This window comes from Malus domestica, chromosome 10, assembly GCF_042453785.1.
Source record: "Malus domestica chromosome 10, GDT2T_hap1".
Classification (NCBI taxonomy): Eukaryota; Viridiplantae; Streptophyta; class Magnoliopsida; order Rosales; family Rosaceae; genus Malus; species Malus domestica.
Window position 1 is genome coordinate 41,292,077 of NC_091670.1, and position 23,608 is coordinate 41,315,684.

The window sequence follows — 23,608 nt, forward strand, 5'->3', positions numbered from 1 at the left end:
TACTAATTTACCTTTATAATTAAGAAAAGGTTTTATTTTTTTGTTGAATAAGAAAATCTTTGTAAATATTTAGCAAAATAATATCAAATTAAAACATTATGTATTAAAAAAAAACAAAAATTAAAGATCAAAACGTTAGCAAGAGAGACTGGTAGAGCCGTTGATCCCGCCAAGGCCAACCCACTAGGAGTTCGTTACTAATTTTGAAGCTCAATGAATAACCTTGTCTTCCTCGCAGGAATAGCAACAGTATTGAACTTTTTAAAAACCTTTGTCTTTGAGAACCCATATGTCACTGTACACAGTGATGAATTCAGAATTTGAACCTTGAGTGGTTCCAGTGTTAAATACAAGTTTTTTATATAGGAATAAAGCACAAAGTGCGTAAAAGAAAATCAATTTATTCATTTGGTAGGCTTGTTGTGCACATGTTAATAGATATCACATATGTTGAACCAATCTGATGAGTGATATAGGGAGAATTTGTCGAGTGTTATTGATGCAACATGTCAAGGTATGCCTAACATGCATTACAACAAACATTTATTAGGCACAAAAGAGATCATACTAAACATTCAGAGGGTACTCGAAAGACATTCACATATATATTTTTGGGACTCAGACCACCTTAGTGCCTATTTCCCTCCCGCCCCCCCCCCCCCCAACTGTGCGTAGTACATTCCAACACCTATATTGGATTGCAACAAGCAAATTGATCCCTTGTACTCTGCAATATTTTGTGTTTTAAGTTGTAAACCTCAAGTTACTGCAAGGCTCCCCTCACAATGGAAATCGAGAGACTAAACGCTCACTTTCTTTATTTTACACAATAATCAAACCCTTACCATCTCACAATCTTTATTATACGTTCTATTATGACTAAAACCCTAGCTGCTTTCATAGAGAAAAACAAGTTCCTTTTTACTAATAAATGGTCTATTTTGAAGATTTAGAGTCAAAAACTTGCTATGAAGATAAAGTATTAGGGGTGTGTGGATCAATTTAAGCAACTTCGAATGTTAAAAAATGTAGCCACTAATAATATTATGGCTCTTGAAGATGATTATAAATGCTTTGATAGATACGTTGATATTTCTTTTTCTTTAAAAATATATTTGTCGATCTATTTTTCTATTTATATTTGCTTATTATTCTCCTATGTAATCAACGACTTCAATGAACTGGAAGACTTCAGATAAAACAAAAACTTCTTTTTCTTTCTGTTTGTTTGTTAAGATTTTTTTTTCTATTTGCATTCGCTTATTATTTTTCTCTGTATTCATCGACTTCAATGAATTGGAAGACTTCGGATAAAACAAAAAGTTCCTTTTCCTTCTGTTTGTTTGTTTCTTAAGCTTTTCTTATATGCATGTATGTGATAAGTGGCAATAAGCATCAGAAAGATAATAACTTTAATTCAAAGAAATAACTTTGATTTTAAAGGTAATATCTTTATTTCAAACCGCATGAGTACTTGCTAGTTTACAAGAGGTTCGAATAGTAAAGACAGGAGATGGGTCCGAGTCCCTTTCTCTTGGTCACCAAATCCATCTCCATCTTGGTAAAGGCTGTGCGCCACTCGAGCCATATTTGTGGCAGTGTTGCTGAACGATGACAGAAAAGGCACTTGGTTTGTTGTGAAGCATTTTCCATTTATTTTCTTCCATGCCTTGTCTATCATGCCCTTAATGTTCTTCCTAGCATTTTCACTTCTCTCATGTAACATAGGATTGATGAAGGAGAATCCCCTCTCTCTTGCTCGGCCTGTTAATCATTTCGTTAATTATGTCATGATTAGGATTTTTGCTTAATTTCTTCCTATTGTAAAGAATGAATGAAGATAGAAGAAGAATACCGCGGAAGTTCCCAAATCATTGGTGAGGCGAACGATGAGAGAGATATTATACAAAAGATCTTCGTTCTTGGGGAGAAAATCAGCCATCTCTCTGGTTCCCTCATGAATTGTAGAGAAAACTGTGTGAACCAAAAGCTCTGAAACTGATGATGAAATGCACCCATTTCTTAGGTACTCTTCAAGGATAGGTGTCTGGCTCTTATTGTACCACTCTGCCTCCACCAATAATGCTTTACAAAAATCTGCCCACTTAGAAACAGAAATAATTTTTTTAACTATAAATATATACATAAAATTCAAAGCAAACAAGAAAGAAGAAATGTTATGGCAATCTAAAAATGTTATCTGCAATTAACCCATATAAAAATATGCAAAGAATTTACATTTCGGAAAGTACAGGATGACCTTTTCAAAATGACCTTTTCAAAGTGAAAATAACAGTTAAAAAAACAAAACAAAACCGGGTTAGGTTGAGTACCACTTTGGTCAAGTGAGGTAATCTATTATCCAATCTTTCTCCTCCTCAAGTTCATGAGCAATTTCACAAGTAGTGTTGCAGAGTACTTTAAACACATCTTCATCCGCGAAATGGTGGTTCTCTAATGTGCCCTTTTCATCCATGAATCTACCAAATATATTTGTGTTTCACACCACACATAATCAGTTAAACAATAAGACTTGTTTAATTATAAGATAAATTTATGGAAATGATTTAGAAGTGCTTAGGTCTAAACGCATGGCTACGAATTATTTACCTTGTGAAACTTTATTGCCATGCTGCCTGAGGATCTTGAAGTGTAATGCAGTAGTTGATTTCCTTTTCGAAGTGGTTCGCGATGCCTAGTTTTTGGATGCTGTCAATCAGCTGTAAGTTCTATTTGAGAGCAAACACTTTGTGATTTGTACAAAGTCTTTTGGGACGATAAGGAGATTAACTTTATCACATGTGGCAGACTTATAAGGAGTTGTATTACTTAGGTATACAAGTCAGAAACATTCTTAGATAAACTAGAACTCTTCTAGCTGATTTATGCACAAGTAATCTTCGGTGATAAAGTTCATCTTTGATAGGGTTTACTTAATGGGAGGACTCCTAATCAAAGACCATCACCTATAGTATATAACTGAGGTCCCTGTGCTCTCACTAAATACCTGCAAGTATACAGAAATCCTCAAGCCCCATTGAGTGAGCCTTGCTTCCGGACAGTGCAGAGACACAGAAGAGCCTCAGTTCTTTACCCTATTTCTGAGACGATGTCTTCATCAGGTTAGTGGTTAGATTGGTATATGAGTCAGTCGTTATATATGTATATAACCTAAAGAATTAACTTACATTTGGTATCAGAGCCCTCACATATCATCTGACCCTATGTGAAAGGCATCAAGAAATTTCATTCTGTCTTGCAGGTTATGGAACTGGAACTGTATCATCAAGGAAAAATATATACAACACGTTCAAGGACGACTAAAGTTATCCTTGATCATAAGGATATTATGTTTTTCAATCGATACATGTACCAGTGATGGTGCTTAAAATTCAAGACATGATTATTGATCATCTAAAGATGATTTTTCTTTCATGCTTCGAATTTGAGCAGCATATCATTTTATATATATATATTTGAATCAAATTAATATTGTCAAACCACAAAGGCTTGTGATTTTAATTACAGAAATTCGAATGTTGACTATAAAAGTGATATGATTAAAGAAAGTTTTCACATATTCATCAATCTAAAGATGTTGAAGATGTGATTTATGGTTTGGGGTTAAAGATTAATACTCTTTACATCATGAACGTTTCCTTTTCAGTGAATCCCAGCTCTTTGAATCTCAATACAGTTGAGCCTCTTACTGGTGTCAACTACAGAAAGTGGAAACAAGATCTCGAAATCGTTTTGGGAGTTATGGACTGGGATTTGGCACTGAGAACTGAAGAACCTCCGGCACTCACTGATGACAGCACTGCAAATCAGAAATCCAAGTATGAAAAATGGCACAAATCCAACAGAATTGCCCTATTGATCATCAAAAGGAGCATGACAGATGTGGTGAGAGGTGGCTTTCCTGATGAAGCAAATGCAAAAGATTTTTTGAAGTCCATTGAGGCAAAGTATAGGGAATCACCAAAAACTGAGACAGGTAATCTCATGAATGCTCTCACTACCATGAGATATGATGGGGTTCAAAGTTTGTGAGAATACATATTGAAAATGGTGGACGTTGCTGGAAAACTCAATGCACTCGAGGTACCAATTTCTGATACTTTTCTGGTACATGTCATTATGAATTCTCTGCCTGAAAGTTATACACAACTCAAAGTTTATTATAATGGTCTACGTGAGAAATGGGATGTGAATGAATTGATAGCTATTTGTGTGAGTGAAGAAGAAAGGATGAAGAAAGAAAGGTTTGAGAAAGAGAGAATTGAGTCTGTGAACCTTGTCCAAAGTGTCACTAGGGCCACTAAATTTCATGTTCCCGATACTGCCAAAAAGGATTCTACCAAGTCAGTTCCCTCTCCTAAAAGAAACTTCAAGCTTAATAAACTTTCAGTTTTCAAGTGCTATTTTTGCAAAAAGGCAGGCCACATGAAGAAAAGCTGTCCCAAATATAAGGCTTGGCTTGCCAAACAAGAAGCAAAGAAAGGTAAAAATGTTTTTGCTTGTTTTGAATCAAATTTAATTAACATACCCAGCACTGAATGGTGGCTTGACTCGGGCTCTTCTATACATGTTACAACTTCATTACAAGACTTCACAACATGGAGAACACCAAATAAGGATGAAGTCAAAGTTTCGGTTGGCAATGGAAGAAGAGTTGAAGTCAAAGCCCTAGGAAGTGTTAGACTAAAGCTAGAATTTGGTTTTTATTTAGAGTTAGATAACGTTGTTTATGTGCCTTCCATGAAAAGGAAGTTGATTTCTATTTCAAAGCTAGTGTTATTGGGTTTTTATTTTACTATTAATAAAAGGGGCTTTAACGTTTTTTATGAATCTTCTCAAGTAGGACATGGTTTCATGAGTGATGGTATGTTTCAACTTAAATTAAATCAAACTGAATATGTTTTCAACGTACAAGATGATAAAATCAAAACTCAACAGTCTTCAATATTATGGCATAAGAGACTCGGCCATATTTCTAAACAAAGAATGGAGCTGCTTGTCAAAAACGAAATTCTACCTCCATTAAACTTCAATGACTTTGAATTTTGTGTGGATTGCATTAAAGGGAAAATGACAAACACTAGAAAGGAAGGCTCAACTAGGAGTAAGCAACCCTTAGAGATCATTCACACGGACATTTGTGGTCCTTTTCCCACACAAACCTTAGAAGGAAACAAATATTTCATTACTTATATTGATGATTTCTCAAGATTTTGCTTCATTTATTTGATTTCAGAAAAGTCTAAAGCACTTGAAACTTTTAAAATTTATAAAAGTGAAGTCGAAAATCAATTGGAAAGGAACATTAAGGTTGTAAGATCTGATAGGGGAGGGGAGTACTATGGTAGATATACTGAAATTGGTAGAAATCCTGGACCTTTTGCGTTATTTCTGCAAGAACATGGAATTGTAGCCCAATATACCACACCAGGTACTCCGGAGCAAAACGGAGTAGCCGAGAGGAGGAATAGAACTCTCATGGACATGGTAAGGAGCATGATTTGTAGAACTAATCTGCCAAGTTGTTTGTGGGGAGAAGCAGTGAAAACTGCAAATTATATATTAAATAGGGTACCTTCTAAATCTGTGGAAGGGACACCTTTCGAACTATGGACAGGCAGAAAACCGAGTTTAAACCACTTGCATGTATGGGGCTGTAGAGCAGAGGCAAAGATATATAATCCAGGCTACAAGAAACTTGATTCAAAGACTGTCAGTTGTCGTTTTATTGGATATGCTGAAAGGTCGAAGGGTTTTAGATTTTATTGCCCTAACCAAAATACAAGAATTGTCGAAACTGGAAAAGCAGTTTTCATGGAGTCTGATGCAAGCGTCGATTCTGGGACAAGGGTTGAAGGGTTTGTATTTGAAGAAGAAATAAACAATCAAGAAGCAGCAGTTGAAGACGTTGATCGTAACACAGCGATTATGGCACCGATAGTTGTAGTAACCGAGATAATGGGAAGCAATGATTCTGATGAACCAAGTCACGAGATAGAGGTTGCACATGACATCGAACTGCACGATAACACTGTTGTACAAGACGTGTTTGAAGAGGTTGTGACAGAAAATCAACAACAACAACACCATGCACATGAAGACAACATCACGGCTGCGGGTGCTGCAAATATAAGAATGTCATCTAGGGTTAGAAAACCTACAACCCTAAATGATTTCGTATATTTGACACAGGTTGACACTGATCTTTCAGAGTTTAATGATCCGATGAGTTACAAAGAAGCAATTGCAGGACCAGATGCTGATAAATGGATAGAAGCCATGAAGAGTGAACTGAGTTCGATGGCAAACAATCAAGTGTGGGATCTAGTGGAACAGGCAGAAGGATCAAAACCCATAAGATGCAAATGGGTTTTCAAAACAAAAAAGGATTCAAACGGAAACATAGAAAGGCACAAAGCCAGGCTTGTTGCGAAAGGCTTCACGCAAAAGGAGGGTGTAGACTACAAAGAAACATTCAGCCCCGTGTCGACAAAAGATGCGTTTAGGGTTATTATGTCTATGGTGGCTCATTTTGATTTGATTTTACATCAAATGGATGTAAAAACGGCGTTCTTGAATGGGGACCTGGAAGAATGCATTTACATGCGTCAACCAGAAGGTTTCAAGGAGGGAGAAGGAAGAAACCTAGTGTGCAAACTCAACAAATCCATATATGGATTGAAGCAAGCATCACGGCAATGGTACTTGAAATTTCATAGAATTGTGAAAGAACATGGCTTCACCGAGAATCCTTCAGACAATTGCATTTATCTGAAGTTCAGTGGTAGCAACTTTATCATCCTAGTTCTCTATGTGGATGATATATTACTTGCCACGAATTCTCACAGTTTGTTGGATGATACAAAAACTTTTTTGCAGAAGCATTTTGAAATGAAAGACATGGGAGAAGCGACATATGTTTTGGGCATTGAGATCAAAAGGGATAGAATGAGAGGTTTGCTAGGCTTGTCACAGAAAGCATACATAGAGAAAATGTTAAGAAGGTTTAATATGTCTTCGTGTGGAACTACTGAGATGCCTATATCGAAGGGTGATAAATTGAGTAAGCAGCAGTGTCCACAAACAGACTTAGAGAGGAAGGCTATGGATGACAAACCATACGCCTCCCTGGTGGGAAGTTTAATGTATGCACAGGTGTGCACAAGGCCTGACTTGGCTTTCACCATTTCCGTGCTTGGGAGGTTTCAATCCAATGCAGGTGAAGCTCACTGGAATGCTGCCAAAAGAGTTTTGAGATACCTTCAGAGAACCAAGGACCATATGTTGGTGTATAAAAGAACCGAGAGTTTGGTTTTGGAAGGGTATAGTGATTCTGATTTTGCCGGTTGTCCAGATGATATGAAGTCAACTACAGGTTATGTTTTCTTAATGGCATGTGGTGCGGTTTCTTGGAAGTCTGTCAAACAAGGAACTGTGGCAGCGTCAACAATGGTTGCAGAGTATTTATCAGTCTGTGAAACAGTGAATCAAGCTGTTTGGTTGAAGAATTTCATAGTTGGGCTTCAAGTAGTGGACTCTATATCGAGACCTATACAGATTTTCTGTGATAATAATGCAGCCATATTCTTTACTAAAAATAATAAGAGATCTAATGCAACAAGGAATTTGGATATAAAATATCTCATTGCTCGAGAGAAGGTGATGGCCGGTTTAGTTAAGGTTGATTATTTGGAGACTGGATCCATGATCGCTGATCCGTTAAATAAAGCAGTTCCCACCATCGTTTTCAAGAAGCATGTCACTAGCATGGGAGTCTTGGCTGGTTTTGATGCAGCGAATTAGTGGGAGCTATGCAACAGGTTTCAACTTTTATGCTAGTTTTCATTCAATAGCAATTTATGTTATAGAGGATAAGTTTGAGTATTAACAATGAAGTTTTCTTAGCTAATAAAGAATAAAGCTGAAAGGTTGTTCAAGTTTCCTTAAAGGGTTCAGTTTTTAGCTATGATAATGCATGAATATTTTGCATGCTGTTTATGATTTTTATTCATTACACAGTGTCGGACAACCTGAGGGCTTTATATAGAAGCACATGGATCGTTTTGATTCTGAAAGGGACCAAATGTTAGACATAATTAATACATGTTCGGTTGTGTCTTGCATGCTATATATCTTGTTGGAATCTTATGTGTTGATAAGCTTTACTGCAAGTAATTATGGGGACGGTACTCTTCAGTGTAATGAGTGTGTTGCCCTATAATTCTCATGAATGCTTAACAATGACGAAGACTGGAAAACTAAGAAGTGTCGAAAGTTAATCTCATGGCCAATTCAGATCCTTCCCAACTCCAGTATGATTATACAACTTTACAAAGTATTTGCTCTAGTGGGAGAATGTAAGTTCTATTTGAGAGCAAACACTTTGTGATTTGTACAAAGTCTTTTGGGACGATAAGGAGATTAACCTTATCACATGTGGCAGACTTATAAGGAGTTGTATTACTTAGGTATACAAGTCAGAAACATTCTTAGATAAACTAGAACTCTTCTAGCTGATTTATGCACAAGTAATCTTCGGTGATAAAGTTCATCTTTGATAGGGTTTACTTAATGGGAGGACTCCTAATCAAAGACCATCACCTATAGTATATAACTGAGGTCCCTGTGCTCTCACTAAATACCTGCAAGTATACAGAAATCCTCAAGCCCCATTGAGTGAGCCTTGCTTCCGGACAGTGCAGAGACACAGAAGAGCCTCAGTTCTTTACCCTATTTCTGAGACGATGTCTTCATCAGGTTAGTGGTTAGATTGGTATATGAGTCAGTCGTTATATATGTATATAACCTAAAGAATTAACTTACATCAGCTCCAACTTAGCTACTAAATGGAAGAAGCTTAGAAATATATGTATAACTCACACCATATTTGCTGTTAAGAGATTGATCTAGGAAATCATACTTCCAAATACTTGGTTTGTAATTGGCAGATCGTCTTTGATTAGTCAAGTAAGAGGTTTCGGGTTCGAGTTTCATCTGGTTTTGAAGAATTTGCTGCTCATGATCAGCTTGCAAGTACTGTAAACTCCATGGTGAAGACTTAGTCTGATGTACAAGAAGCTCGAGATATTTGGGATATCAAATGAATCTCCGGAGGGGTGGGTCATATAGGCAAAGGTATTGGAAACTCCACACTGTGTTTACTGGTCAATATATTAGTCATGGGTACTGTTTATAGCGTTCACAATATTTCACTTGGAAAACGAGAAAAATATCAATGAGTTTATGATATCAAGGGGAGGGAAAAAATGGTGGAGAGAATCCTACTCCTTTTTTTATGTTTAATATATATGAAATGTTGGCTTTAAATCAGATCAACTCAGTTATGAGATGCTTTGATATGTTGCAAAACCTACATCTGAAACGAGAAAGTTTCAGCCATCCGCTTAGATATATATTTGACATTTTCGCAAGAGACTACTCTAATTAGGTTAAAAGATTGAACTCGGGGGCACATTAGAGTGAGCGCTTTAAATAACTATTTTGATTTACACATGTCATTGTTTTAATTCACATAAAGATGATTGAGCTCGAATACAAAAATATTAGACACATTAACCTGAACAACCTAGTCTAACTCACACATATTTCATCATAACCAAAATCAAGTTGAATTCTAATTTGGCTCCCGGAGATTCTAGTACAGAAAAATCATACAACAAATTCGAATCCCATAATAAGCAAAACTTTGCTTTTCCAATTAATGTCGGGCAATGATATTTCATTCAATAGCAAATTCAAGATTTTAATGATGGGTGATCTCAATATAAAAGTTCAAAAAAAATAAATAAATAACATTAAAAAAATAAACGACAAACTACAACTTTTTATTCATAATCTTTGTGCAACAACGTTACAAACTGTAAAGATTAATTTATCCATGACGAACTGAACCGCAAACTTCTTGCTGCTATTTATTTCAAACTATATGAGTACTAGTTTACAAGAGGTTGGAATAGTAAAGACAGGATGTGGGTCCGAGGCCCTTTCTCTTGGTCACCAAACCCATCTCCATCTTTGTAAAGGCTGTGCGCCACACGTGCCATGTTTGTGGCATTGTTCATGAATGATGACAGAAAAGGCACTTGGTTTGTTGTGAAGCATTTTCCATTTACTTTCTTCCATGCATTGTCTATCATGCCCTTAATGTTCTTCCTAGCTGTTTCTTCAGAGGCATTCACTTCTCTCATGTAACATACGATTGATGAAGGAGAATCCCCTCTCTCTTGTTCAGCCTGTTAATCATTTCATTAATTATGTCGTGATTAGATTTTTTGTTTAGTTTTTTCGACTGTAAAGAATGAAAGAAATAAAAAAGATTACCACGGAAGTTCCCAAATCATTGTTGAGGCGAACGATGAGAGAGATATTATACAAAAGATCTTCATTCTTGTGAAGAAAATCAGCCATCTCTTTGGTTCCCTCATGAGTTATAGAGAAAAACGAGTGAACCAAAAGCACTGAAACTGATGATGAAATGCATCCGTTTCTTAGGTACTCTTCAAGGGTTGGTATATGGCTCTTATTATACCACTCTGCCTCCACCAATAATGCTTTACAAAAATCTGCCCACTAAGAATCAGACAAATAAGTTCAGCTATAAATATATATACACACATAAAAATCAAAGCAAACAAAAAAAGAGAATTGTTATTGGCAATCTAAAAATGTTATATGCACTCATCCGTTATAAAAATGTAACGGAGAATTTACACTTCGGCAAGTTTAGGATGATCTTTCCAAAGTGCCAATAACAGCTAAAAAACAAAACAAAACTGGCTTAGGTTGAGTACCACTTTGGTCAATTGAGGTAATACTTGGTTCCAACCATTCTCCTCCTCAATTTCACGAGCAATTTCACAAGTAGTGTTGTAGAGTACTTGGAAACACATCTTCATACACTCTGGAAGCTGCTCAGTTTCCCTAGAATCCCACCTGATCAATTCAAGAAATCTTTTAAAATTTTGTATCAACAATTATCGTTTATGGAATTTGAACTCACAACTTCCTCAAAAAATGTCAAAACTCGACATTTGGCATTTGAAAATTAAATAACTGAATTAAATAACTGACCTATCAACAGCATTGGTGAAGTGCTTTAGCTCTTCCTCTGAGCCATAAATATCATAGACGTCGTCTATGATCAGTACTAAGTTGATGACTTTGGTAAGACATATTCTAAAAGATGAGTGCTCAGGCTCGAATGCTACTCCCACAGCACATGAGAAACATTCAACCAGTCTATCTCTTGCAAATTTCAAGTTGTCTGCGAAGCCCAGATTTGCCCACCACCTTAAATGACACATTAAAATCATTATGAGGGTCGTTGGAGCGGTTGAGAATACTGTCAAAATACGGAGAGAGAATCTCGCTCACACTCACATGCATTAGGCCAGCACGACGGTCACATGCCACAACATGCATTAAGTCCTTCTAAATAAGACTATCCTTTTCATAACATAGACTTTCCTCACATCCTCCCCCCTCTCTCTCCCCCACCCCCCAAATGGATTACTTTGATGACATTCTGTATTAATGACGTAACATCATGTGTTTTATTGTTTCAGAGAGTTTCCTCACATCCCCCCATAGGTTACTTTGATGACATTATGTATTAATGACGTAACATCATGTGTTTTATTGTTTTCGCATGCATCGTATCATTAGTTCAAAAGTAAATTGTAGCAGTGGTCCCTCAACTTTAATTAAATTGGAGCAATGGTTCCTTAACTAAAAATTCATTATCATTGGTCCCTCAACTCATCAAAATGTATAGCTATGGTCCTTTTCGTCAACTTCGTCATAATTTTGTCAAAATAAGTTATATTGGAATAATCATTGCTATAATTGGGATCCCTCAACTCATCAAAACGTGCAGCTATGGTCCCTTTTGTCAACTTTGTCAGAATTTTGTGAAAATGAGTTATGTTGAAAGGACCATTGCTACAATTGGGCTAAAGTTGAGGGACCATTGTTCCAATTGGGTTAAAGTTGATGACCATTTCTCCAGTTGGATTAAAGTTGAGGGACCATAGCTGCACATTTTGATAAGTTGAGGGATCAATGGTAATAGATTTATAGTTGAGGGGTCATTGCTCCAATTGAGTTAAAGTTAAGGGATCATTGCTACAATTTACTCTTAGTTCAAAATGTCGTCATCATAATAAATATATAGAAATAACATGGGGTGTGCTATCCACACATCTCTTTTTACTTCTCACACACCATCTTAATTTTAGGCCGTCAGATCGAAAAAAATTGAAGAAGACAAATGATATAAATTAATAAGGGGTGTATGAGAAGTAAAAATGAATATGTGGATACGACACCCGTAAATAAATTAAGAAGAAGACGAATGATGTTTTTTTTTTTTGCCTTACCTGGATGCTTCCCTTAAGTTTTTTTGGAGTTGGGCCTGAACTACGTTGAAATTAAGCTTTGCTAATTCGAGTAACGTGGCGTTGACGCGACAAATGTCTTTTTCATAGGCGTTGATTTGCCATTTGACATCAAACCACTGCACTCTGCGGTGTGATGGAAGCTCCAGGGAATGAACTACGTCCCTGGAAAGGTTACTGTCTGGATAACAAATATGACCACTATCTCTGAGAGCTAGCGTCAAGGAAGCTTTCGCCTCATCTAAAATATCTTCACCTTCGAAACCCAGGTTTGAGGCCTCGAAAAGTTCCAGCATTCCTTTTAAATGCGCGAAATGGTGGTTCTCTAATGTGCCCTTTTCATCCATGAATCTACCAAATATATCTGTGTTTCACACCACACATCAGTTAAACAATAAGAGTTCTTTAATTATAAGATAAAATTATGGAAATGTTTAGAAGTGCTTAGGTCTAAACGCATGGCTAATCATTATTTACCTTGTGAAACTTTATAGCCATGCTGCCTGAGGATCTTGAAGTGTAATGCAGTACCATAGAGATCGTCTCTTGTGCCGAGATTGTCGCTTTCGATAGCTGCAATGCTGTCTAGGGCTTCCTTGATTTCCTTTTCGAAGAGGTTCGCGAGGCCTAGTTTTCGGACGCTGTCAATGAGCTCCAACTTAGCTACTAAATCCATTGTTTCAGCAGATATATAAATCTTAACTTCTTCTATTAACTTCTCAGACAGCTTCCGATACTCATCTCCCTGCACTCAGTTTATAATAAAATAATTAAGACAATTCACGTTAATTAAGCTTAGACTTTAACTACAACATTAATGGAAGAAGCTTAATTAGAAACATATATAACTCACATCGTATTTGCTGATAAGAGATTGATCTAGGAAATCGTTCTTCCAAATATTTGGCTTGTAATTTGCAGACCGTCTTTGATTAATCAAGTAAGAGGCTTCAGGTTCGGGTTTCATCTGGTTTTGAAAAAATTTCTGCTCATTATCAGCTTGCAAGTGAACTCTGAATTCCATAGTGAATACCTAATTTGGTGTACAAGAAGCTCGAGATGTTTGGGATACAAGAAGCTATAGAGGTTTTTGGGATATCAAATGAATCTCCGGAGGGGTGGGTTATATAGGCAAAGGTAGTGTATACTCCACACGTCTACTGGTCAATAATATTGGACTATGCATGTTTATAGCGCTTTCACATTCCTCGTGAAAAACGAGAAAAAATCAATGAGTGGATAAGTTATATGGTTCTTCTTACAACTACAGGGTCGTCTCTAAGACTTTTGGAGGCTCTGTGCAAAATTTATGAAGATTCTTCTTTAATATAGGTTTTCAAAAATATAGGACAATATATTGATTTGAGAAAGCAATAATTTAAATTAAACAAACTTTAGGACTCATTGATTATAAGTTTACAAATGTCATTAAATAATATGTAAAAGAACTACAAACATAACATTCACTAGATAATAAAAAATAGTTCAATCTTAAACAACCAAACAGAAAAAAAAACTTCAGAAGTTCTAACTTTAAAATTTCACTTGAATATATAGCATTATTATATAATAATATTGAAAAACTATAATTTTTTAGAGTGTTGTTATTGACACTCCAAATATTTCACTGTGCACTACAATTTTTTTTTTGTTATTGACACTCCACATAAGGTTGATACACCTCACATTAAAATTTGATATCAAATGACTTATATACCTTATTATGTAATGACAATTTTGACCTCATAAGGTTTTTAAAAAAAATTAAATACACCCCAAATCATTTTTTACATATATCCCAAGATTATTTATTTTCTTCAACTCTTAAAATCACTCTCCCTCTCTATTGCAGCACAAACCCTAATCAATAAAACTACAAACACATTAAGGTCGTACCCAGTGCACAAGGCTCCCGCTTTACGCAGGGTCTGGGAGAGGTGAATGTCGGCTAGCCTTACCCCCATTTATGGAGAGGCTGCTCCCAAGTCTCGAACCCGAGACCTACCGCTCATGGGCGAAGGCACTTGATTAAAAAAATTTATTTTAGACGAAACATGAAATCGACGTTTCGGAAGCTTCACATGATGTGAAGGTTTCATATTTTTTTTTAATTATTTTAGTGACTCCAACAACATTGGGATGCCTATAACTACAATATGTCTGATATCTCTTGAAAAAAGTATGGTCGATTCATGGATCACTCTCACCCTCTATCTGTTACTGCTTGCTGGGGTTTGTGGCTCAAGATTGAGATGCCTACTTATGTTATTTTGTAATTATCTTATTGTTATGTGCTTCAGCCTACATGCCATTATGTTTGTGATTGTGCCCCCACTCACAGTGAAAGCTAGGCGGGGTGATATGGCTGGATGATCGGCATGAAATCGACTCTCACCCTTAAAGCATCTACTCAGATGCTTATGCAGGTTAAGGAGTTTCGATTGGCTTTAAACTTTCGAGAGCTGAAATTCTTCTACATAAATTCTATCTTTTAAAACCGGTTTCATTGTTTTGTGATTATACAGAAGTAAAAAATAAAATATGTATTTGCACTTAAGACGTGAAAAGTGTGGGGTTTATGTAGAAAGGCGTGGGGTGTATGTAGAAAATGTAGGGTGTACATGTAGAAATGTGGGATGTATGTAAAAAATGTGGGGTGTATTTTGAAAGTGTAGGGTATGAGGGTATTATGAAAAAGTATGTGGGGTGTATTAAGATAAATTTTAATTGAAAAAAGCAAATGTGAGGTGTATTAAATATGTGGTGTGTATTCAACAATATGTGTGATGTTAATAAAACAAATCTTTTTTTAATATAGTAGTTTTTTTTTTGGGCAAACTTTTAAATAAATGACAAATTTTTGGGGAACTTTCAAATTTGAGGTTTTGCTTTGATTGGAAGTTTCGCTGGCTCAAAGCCGCCTCTAAATTATAGTGAATGCGTTTTTTTATATTTTATGTATGAAATGTTTGCTAAAGTCACATCAACTCGTTTACAATTGCTTTCATGGTGTGATATGTTGCAAATCCTACACCTGACACGAGAAAGCTTCAGACATCCGCTTATATATTTGCCATTTTGGCAAGAAGGTATTATAATTTACGGTAAAAAGATTAAATTCGGGTGCAAAATAGAGTAAGCGCTATCCACTACTCTAACTAACTATTTTAATTCACATATAGTATCGTTTTAATTTACAAGACTAAGATTATGTTCAAATATGAAAGAGTAAGCACACTTACCTTACATGAACAACTGAATCTAAAGGCCAGTTTGGGATTGTTGTGCTTTAAAAAAAAAAAAATTGTTTCTGCTGTGCTTTAAGAATAATCAGCTATAAAATAAAGCTGATGAGCGTTTGGTTAATTGAATTTTAAAAGTGTTGTGAGCATGAAAAGCAGCGCAAAAGCGTTTGGTAAAATTTAATGTAAATGTGATATAATTGTATACAATGACAAATGGACATAGAAGTAGGAGTAGGGGTGACGACAGCAATGATGGTAATGGTGGTGGTGGTGGTGGTGGTGGTTGTGGTGGAGGTGGTGGTGGTGCTAATAGTGAGATGTAGTGGTGGTGGTGCTAATGGTGCTAGGGCGGTGACAGTGGTAGCGGTTGTGGTTATGGTGGTGTTGGCGGTGGCTACAACGGTGGCAATTGCGGTTGCGGTAATGGTGGCGATAATTGTGGTGGCAATGGTGGCGGTTGTGGTAATGGTGGTGGCGATGGCTGCATCAATGGTGGTAACAATGGTGGTAATGGTTGCAGTAATTGTGGTGGTGGTGGCGATGGTGGCATCAATGGTGGTAGCAGTGGTGGTGGTATGAATGGTGGTGGTGGCGGTAGCAGCAATGATGGTTGTGACAATTATGGTAGTGATGACAGTGGTGGAGGTTATGGTGGCAATGGTTGCGGTAATTGTGGTGGTGGCGGTGGCAGTATTGATGGTCGTGACAATGATGGTAGTGATGACAATGGTGGAGGTTGTGGTTATGGCGGTGGTGGTGACAAAAATGGTGATTGTAGTGGTGGTGATGGTGTAAGGTTAGTATTTGTAGTGGTAGGTAGTAACGTTTACTTTATTCTTTAAGGGATAGAATGTGTGTGGAAGGCTAAACAATGTCATTTAAAAAAAATAATAAAGGTATTACAACAAGGGAACTGTTATTAGCACTCCAAAAATCTCATTCTACACTCCTCATAAGTGTATTTTTCTTTCTAATTATAGAAAGTTTGGAGTGGCAAATGAGATTTTTGGAATGCTAATAACAACTCCCTTAGATCAATTGAAAATAAGGAAAATTAATGAAAATGGCTTGAAAACTTTGAGTTTTAACGATAAGGACAAAAAAAAAAGGGTCAAGTGAACAGTACCGAGAGTTTTTCGTTAAAGTTCCCTTGAAAATAATTATTAAAGACCCAACTCTGCTATTTATTAAAGCAGCTTTTAAAAACAACCTACATGCTGCTTTTAAAAACTGCTGTCTAGAACTCATTACTTTTAAAATAAGTAGGATATTTTACTTTTACTAAACATTTTTTTACTGCTTAACTTTAAAGTTAAGCATTTTTTAGTGAAAAAAAGCAATACCAAACGGGCCTAACTCACACAAGGTCGTCTCCGACATTTTTGAGGACCCTGTGAGAATTTAATAAAAAGGCTCTCCTTAAAAAAAAATAAAAAAAACTAATTTTTTGGACAATATTTTCCTACATAATTCAATATATCAAATTCAAACTTAATTAAAATATGTATCTCACTCTTACAGTCTTACTAATTGAATAATCTCCAATTGCCATGAAATTCTTCGGGTCCATCTACGAAAAAAAAAGAGCAGGATTGAGAAAGCTACGGAAAGACGTTTGTGTTTTTGGAATAAAGTAGCACGGAAGTTAGTTTTTTATTGCTAAAGAAAAGTGAACGAAAGGAATACATAAGTTTTTTTTATTGCTAAAAAAAAGTGAAAATTGATATATTAAGTATCCTTGTTGTTCGGATCTTGATCGGGTCCGAGCTTCCGTAGCTCTATCTTGTTGGGGAACTCTACAATTGTAATATAAATAAAATCATATGATGATGATGATATTATTTTTTTAGTCAAACACTTGTTTATAAATTTTTTTAATCATATGTAATACATAGTAGGATGAAATTTTTTAAGGAACCTTCTAAAATTCGAAAGCATGTGTCACAACACCTTTTAGACAACGCAACGCCGTCTTTGAACTCGCACATATATCATCGTAGCCAAAGCCAAGTTGAATTCTAAATTATCTCTAGGAGATTCGAGAATAGAAAAATCAAACAACAAGTTTGAATCCGAGGAAGCAAAACCCTACTATTCCAATTAAAGTCGGGACAATGATATGTCAGTCCAAGTACTAAGAATCTAGCCCTACTAGAAAACAAAATTCAAATTAATTAAAAAAATATGTGCATGCATGTCCAAGAGATACGTGATGAGTGAAGTTACGGGGTTAATTAGCTAGTATTAAGAGTTGGTAAAGTGATGAGTAAGAGTAGGCTATAAATTCAGATCGTTTCAAATAATGATGAATATAAATAAACTAACCCTCCTTTATAATCAGAAAAACAGAAAATAAATAAAAGTATGTGATGAGTGAGTAAGGGAGAACTAAAGAAAATAAATAGAAGTATGTGATGAATAAGTAAGGAAGAATTGAAAAGGGCTTCTCGCATTTACCCGCATTTCACTACATGTTGTGTCGTGTCTTTAGTTTTTATCGTCGTGCATCTTCGTTTGTTCGTCCTGCACAGCTGGTTGAAAGAATCTTCATATTCAACCAAGTAACGATTTTTCTTTTTCTTTTTTATTCATTGGATAATTGTTGAATTGTGCGTTAAGAAAAGAAGAATGGCTTTTTGTTGGTCACTGGGGGAAGCTGGGTTTACATTTTTCCCGGTCAATCGTCTCTTCGAAAAACGCTGAATGGTCCCATTCCTCTCCAAAACATATGTAATTGTAGCCGATGTGTCATTGTCTTAAATCGTTGGATTACTGTAATAATTAAGCTGTGACAGAATCTCGGTACATGCACGAAACTTAAATATAGAAACTCGGGTTCTGAATGTCGGGACATGCTATAGAAATTCAGGTTTTGAATGGGGGAGCGTATATCTCAAAAAATAGAATTAATATTTCCGGAAATAACATTTCACCGCAGTGACGAAAAATAATCAGACATATACATTATAGTGCAAGTTCGATTATCACCGGTTCTCCTCCCAATAACTATTAACTATTTAACCCACTAACATATCGTTCTACTAAAAAAAATCTTGTTTATGACTCGTCGATCCAAGCCCTTGCATTTCTTAGGAAGTATTTTAAATGCTTCTTCAAGAACCACTTACATTTTTATTAATAATTTCAAAGTGTCCTAATAGAAGCTGTTTTAGTACAATTGTTTCTGAGGGTAAGTGTTTTATAAAAAAAGTAGTTACATATGAGCTCTTATATTTAAGTTCATAATGTATAGATCTAATACACTGCTTAACAATGAGCTCTTATATTTAAGTTCCTAAAATAAGATAGATACCAATTTAAATTGATTTCCAATTACACAAGAGTAATGTTATTCTCATCCCAATATCTTATCTTCCCACCCATTTTTAATGAATTTTTTAATTACAAATTTGTCCATTTGCAAAAAGACTGATAAGGACATTAATTATCTTGTTTTGCTTAATTTAAAAATAAAAAAAAAGTTGGGCATGGGAGACGATTTGTCTACCTTAAACCCTAATTCATATTTTCATCTCCTTTCATTCAAAGAATGTAAAAAAAATATCAATGGATTTAGAAGATGACTTTTTCATTGAAGAGGTGGAATATGACGTTTCTACGAAAAATGTAGAAGATTATGTTTCCATTGAAAAGGTAGAAGAAAAATTTGTGTGTGGGTCATTTGAATTTATCAATCGTATTTTTGAATTTGGCGTTGTCGATTTTTTTTTTAATTTGGATACCTTTGTCGTTTCCATTTGAATATGCAGACATTAGTGGTTTTCATTTACATATTATTTGTTTATATTTTTTAAGAGACAATTTTTTAATTCCATATGTATGTATATATTAAAGGTTATTTTGAGAATAATAGTGGATGGAGAAATAGCATTTTAATTTTTTAACTTTTTAAGGTGGGTGAGATTATAACGTGAGTGAAAAAATAAGACAATAAGATGGATCTAGTAGCTCTCTTACACAATTACACCCCCAAGCTTGTCCCTTTTGGGTTTTTACATTGTATGTCGCTTTTAAACGACACGTTACCTAACTTTTTAAAATGACGTCAAGAAAACCAAAGGGTGTGAACTATCGTCTTCGTAGTCCAATGATCATTCACTCGCCCACCTGTACGTCCGGTTTGCGGGTCATTCTTTCCTTTCAAACTTGCGTGTCAGTTTGAGCAGACAGTGTGTCGAAGTCGAAGTCCATCACGTGGGATTTGTGATCGGCATTGCGAGGGGGTCCGCATTGGGACTGGTGATGCCGTGATGGGATGGTAACACTTATGCCGATGCCTCACAGATTTTTTAGAATTATTAAAATATGGACGGTACATCATATATCACTGTATAATTAAAAAAACAAATCTTCTTTCTAAATGTACATTTAATTATATAATGACATCTAATATACCCTATGGTATCCTCGTCACATTAACAACTCTCTGACCGAAGAGGTGTAGGCTTTAATTATGTTTCAAATTTTTTTCCTTAAATTAATTAAAGAGAGCCTTATATATAAAATCAAAAATATATATAATATTTTAAGAAACTTCATTAGTTTTTAAATATTTTTATTAACAAATAATATTATCTACATTAAGAAAAGAGGTGGGATTAGCCTCACAATAGGCTAGCAATAATGTAGTTTAAATTCGCCTTTGACGAGAATTGAACCTACAACCTCTACTTACAGGTGAAGAGAAATATCACTAGATCGTAGTACTAAGGGTTGGTTTGAGGTTGTGGTGCTTTAAAAAAAACACCAACTTATTAAAAAATCTGGAGCATTAAATATGTCTAATAAAACAAAAAAAAATATGTGTTTTTTTTAAAACTGCTGTCAATGAAAGTAGAAAAACATAGAAAAGCAGAAGCATGATCTATTATGCTTCTAAAAAAAGTGTTTTTTTTTTCAAAACATAGTAATCAATGCTCATTTAATAAAATTTTCAAATAACAAGTATACCCCAACATGTTTTACAACATTACAATTTTTGTCATACATTATTGTCTTTAACAATTATTATATCACATTAAATACTATATCATTTTTAATCATTTAATATATTTCAAAGCAATTTGTATAAAAGTTTACCAAACACTCAAACACTTTTTTTTTTAATTAAAAGCACTTTTACAAAAAAAAAAAGTTTACCACACACTCAACAACTTTATTTTACAGTTGTTTATTTTCACAGCACAACAGAATCATTTTTTTTTTAAAAGTACAGCAGTACCAAACTAGCCCTAATTGCCTAGTTTTTAAACATTTTAAGAAAAAACAAAAACACCTAAAACCTAGTCAAAAAACATGAAAACAATTTTTTAAAATAGCCCAACCAACACAACTTCAAAGAAATTAATGTGTCTCATCAACTTAACTTATCTTTGATTATTTTTGCAGGATCACTTTCGAAACTATATGTAGAAGCAATTTGTATCTTTTATTTCTAGAATCAGTTCAATCCGTTCTCGATTATTTTTACAAAATCAGTTTCAAATACATGCATAACCAATTTTGTATATTTTTTAGTAGAACCAGTCTCCTGCCACAAAATTCGTTTGAGGTGTAGACTTTAATTAGTAATTACGTATCAAATTTTTTTTCCTTAACTTAATTAACAATAATTAGAATACAAGTTAACATAAAATGTTTATGAGGTGGCATGCACTTCATCATTTGATACATAAATGTAGTGACGTTAGCATTACTCATAATAAAATGACTCCATCAATGAAATTTTTATGAGAATATTTCTGTTCGTATTGGGGAAGTTTCCCGAACATAGCATCAAACAAAATCACCGCCCAATATCTTGCAAGCATCGAATTTTTGTGGTGGATATATTGATTTTCAGTCCTTTCTTCCTCCTCTTTTTAGCAAAGACACAAACCATGTACGAGCAACACAGGAGTTGAGTAGTCCTTTCGTGTAGGGTCATTTTTATCTGTCAATCTTGCGGTCAGTTTGATCAAACAGACAGTCGAAGTCGACCGCGTGGATTTGGTGATCGGCATTGCGAGGGGGTCCGCATTGGGACTGGTGGTGGAGATGGCCAACGGTTCGCTGGTCCCAAATTTCATGTCTCTTTTGTGTCTTCTCTAACTTTACTCCAAACTAACACCGTTAACTTTTCATATAATTACAGATAAATTACATTTTCTTTAAAAAGTAAAAAAAAAAATCGAAAAAAACAAAAAAATCTGAAACGATCTTCATTTTTCCTCACTTGATCTCCCAGAGCTCACCTTCGAGCCAACCACCCCTTCAGGCATCCCCCACTCGCTTTTCTCCTCTGCCCTGATCCATTTGAATGAAATGAAGATTTAATTAGAGGAGACATCACCCTTGACTTGTTTCAGATAATGGAGAAATTCAAGCTAGTAAACGAAGTTGGGGCTTCCAACTTTCAATCGAGGAAAGAGAAGAGAAAGCATGAAATTTTAAGTTGGGTTGATCTGGGTGTGGGTCTGGTGGTTGCCATTGCTCACCACCGACGAAGCATCGATTTAATATCCTCCTTGAATCCAGGGCCGGCCCTGAGGGTAGCCTAAGTAGGCGTCCGTCTAGGGCCCCATTTCAGAAGGGCTCTAAAAAAAATTTATATTCTGTAATTAACATATAAATATAAAAAAAGTAAGAAATATCATAATTCATTTGTTCATGCAGTGGAAATGTTGGCTTTATTTTTCTTTGAGGTGTTGAGTTCGAAACACGAAGCTGCCTTTCAGTCACTAGATTTTTCTTAATTTTTCTTGTTTTTCAAATTTATTGCCATCCATCTATCCAATTCCCAATCCATCTCCAAATGCATATAAAGTTATAAAACTCAAGTCTCTTTGCAATCTTTTTTCTTTCAACTTCTCATTCTCTCCATTTCTATCGAATATTTAAACGAACTTCTCATTCTCTCCATTTCTATTGAATGTTTAAACCAACTATCATATGGTTTTAAAGATTGTACTTTAAGGTAATCAAAACTTTGAATTATATATTTTTCTTTTCAATAACTTTTTATTCAATGGATTATTTTAATATTCAATTTGTTAGTGTGATATTGATTTTAGAAGAAAAATAACACAAGAGAAACAATTGGCGTTGAATTTATTATACTTGTCAATCAAGTTTTATTGTTATTTACTCTCTTGATCATCAAATTTTATTGTTGTTCACTCTCAATCTTAAACTCTTGACTGCAAATATTTAGTACATTTGTGTCTAAAAACATGAATTGTGTAATGTTCAAATAATGTTTGTATATTTATCTTCTTTTGATATTAAATTTTAATGATATTTGATGTGAAAATAGAACTTTTTATGTATTTAGCGAATTCTTTTTTATACAAATCAATATACAAAGAACCGGAGATAAGAGAATTTTAGGGCCCCACTTCGAATGATCGCCTAGGGCCCCCAAATTCTCAGGGCCGGCCCTGCTTGAATCCCAAATATCAAACTTTGATAGAATATTTGTTCTTTGACGTGCTGGAATCACGATCTAGTGCAAGATTTGAAGAGAGAGAGAGAAAGGAAGCTTTGCCCGGCGGTAAGGTGGAGCGACATCGGCGATGGGGTTGTGTGTCGTGTGTGCTCGAGAGTCTAAATTATTTCACTATTGGTTTTTTAAACATTTAATTTTTGGTAATATAATTAATTTTATGAAAAATTTAATAGTGTTAATTTAGAGTTAAGTTGAAAAACACGTGTCAAAATAGGATAAATGTGACACATAAGAGACATGAGATTCGGGAAAACCCACCCCTCCCCTTATTGTAAATTTCCCCGCCTAGCGAGCGGTGCACCACATGGCATTGTACATTGGAGAGAAGTCTTCTTTTTTTTTCAAGTGTCTTTCCAATTGAATAATGACATCCGGCATACCTCCCTTTTATCCTTGTCGCATTATAAAATCTCTCTTGC

General features: G+C 35.2%; 3 protein-coding genes and 1 pseudogene across 3 annotated transcripts; 2 read left to right on the forward strand and 2 right to left on the reverse strand.

The window, feature by feature from the left end:
* Positions 1 to 1,430: 1,430 nt before the first annotated feature.
* On the reverse strand, positions 1,431 to 2,609 carry LOC114827794 ((E,E)-alpha-farnesene synthase-like; annotated as a pseudogene).
* Positions 2,610 to 3,109: 500 nt separating this feature from the next.
* On the forward strand, positions 3,110 to 4,053 carry LOC114827483 (uncharacterized). Its single transcript, XM_029109319.1, has 2 exons — positions 3,110 to 3,122; positions 3,668 to 4,053. Exons 1-2 carry the CDS (start codon positions 3,110 to 3,112, stop codon positions 4,051 to 4,053), a joined length of 399 nt encoding a protein of 132 aa, XP_028965152.1.
* Positions 4,054 to 9,845: 5,792 nt separating this feature from the next.
* On the reverse strand, positions 9,846 to 13,505 carry LOC103446592 ((E,E)-alpha-farnesene synthase). The gene is given in 7 exon segments (NM_001293893.1): positions 9,846 to 10,274; positions 10,363 to 10,611; positions 10,833 to 10,974; positions 11,113 to 11,331; positions 12,420 to 12,801; positions 12,915 to 13,182; positions 13,291 to 13,505. Coding segments are annotated over 7 exon segments (1,731 nt in total). The 5' UTR covers positions 13,462 to 13,505; the 3' UTR covers positions 9,846 to 9,974.
* Positions 13,506 to 15,895: 2,390 nt separating this feature from the next.
* On the forward strand, positions 15,896 to 16,524 carry LOC114827484 (uncharacterized). Its single transcript, XM_029109320.2, has 2 exons — positions 15,896 to 15,937; positions 16,030 to 16,524. Exons 1-2 carry the CDS (start codon positions 15,896 to 15,898, stop codon positions 16,522 to 16,524), a joined length of 537 nt encoding a protein of 178 aa, XP_028965153.2.
* The last annotated feature ends 7,084 nt before the right edge of the window (positions 16,525 to 23,608 follow it).

Bases quoted from the DNA above. Each gene is read 5' to 3' on its own strand.
- LOC114827484 (XM_029109320.2), top strand. From the start codon at position 15,896: ATGGACATAGAAGTAGGAGTAGGGGTGACGACAGCAATGATG. The intron at 15,938-16,029 runs GTAATGGTGGTG...TAATGGTGCTAG, and splicing joins GGGTGACGACAGCAATGATG to GGCGGTGACAGTGGTAGCGG.